Raw genomic sequence first — 576 nt, forward strand, 5'->3', positions numbered from 1 at the left:
GAGTATGATATCATTACAAACATTTAATTTAATTAGGAGGGGTAAAATGACACTGAGCTAAATCCGAATATTATTAGTCTTACCATGCCATTCCCCTGATATAGTATGCATTGGCTATAACCGCACAAAAGCCTCTCCATTTTTTTAGAACTTCATCTGAAACCGAAGGAGTCGATGACCATCTGACGACCGTGGGTTGCGGCGTACACAAGATTGTGATGAAAACAATGCTAAGCCACAGTATGCATTCATCCACCTAGCAAAAGTAATACGACCAACTGAAACTCATAAAGACAGAGGTAAAAAGTAAGCGATCACAAGTTCATGTTTATTAACTAACCTCGGACATCAAAATCTTGGACTTAGTTTGTGTGCTTCCGTGGTAACTCTCCATTCTATCGATCTCTAAACCTGATTCTTTCATAGCCATAAGTTCTTTTCTCAAATCTTCATCCGTGCAACCGAGAGCATATGCGTTCATACCAGCAGAAATGAATCCCTGAAGTTACACAACACATGTAAAGATGGTTATATGATCGAGAAGAAAGCAAGAACGAAGCTAGAATCAGTAAAAAA

At 38.5% G+C, this 576-nt stretch overlaps 1 protein-coding gene across 1 annotated transcript; it reads right to left on the reverse strand.

Moving 5' to 3' along the window:
- Positions 1 to 62: 62 nt before the first annotated feature.
- On the reverse strand, positions 63 to 531 carry LOC106322204. Its single transcript, XM_013760333.1, has 2 exons — positions 341 to 531; positions 63 to 256 (listed from the first exon to the last, which is right to left on the reverse strand). Exons 1-2 carry the CDS (start codon positions 479 to 481, stop codon positions 80 to 82), a joined length of 318 nt encoding a protein of 105 aa, XP_013615787.1. The 5' UTR covers positions 482 to 531; the 3' UTR covers positions 63 to 79.
- Positions 532 to 576: the final 45 nt, after the last annotated feature.

This window comes from Brassica oleracea, unplaced genomic scaffold (assembly GCF_000695525.1).
Source record: "Brassica oleracea var. oleracea cultivar TO1000 unplaced genomic scaffold, BOL UnpScaffold09842, whole genome shotgun sequence".
Lineage (NCBI taxonomy): Eukaryota > Viridiplantae > Streptophyta > Magnoliopsida > Brassicales > Brassicaceae > Brassica > Brassica oleracea.

Excerpts from the sequence above, each read along its gene's own strand:
- LOC106322204 (XM_013760333.1), bottom strand. The coding sequence starts at position 481 with ATGAACGCATATGCTCTCGGTTGCACGGATGAAGATTTGAGAAAAGAA. Across the intron at positions 257-340 it reads CCAAGATTTTGATGTCCGAG|GTGGATGAATGCATACTGTG; the intron begins GTTAGTTAATAA and ends TACTTTTGCTAG.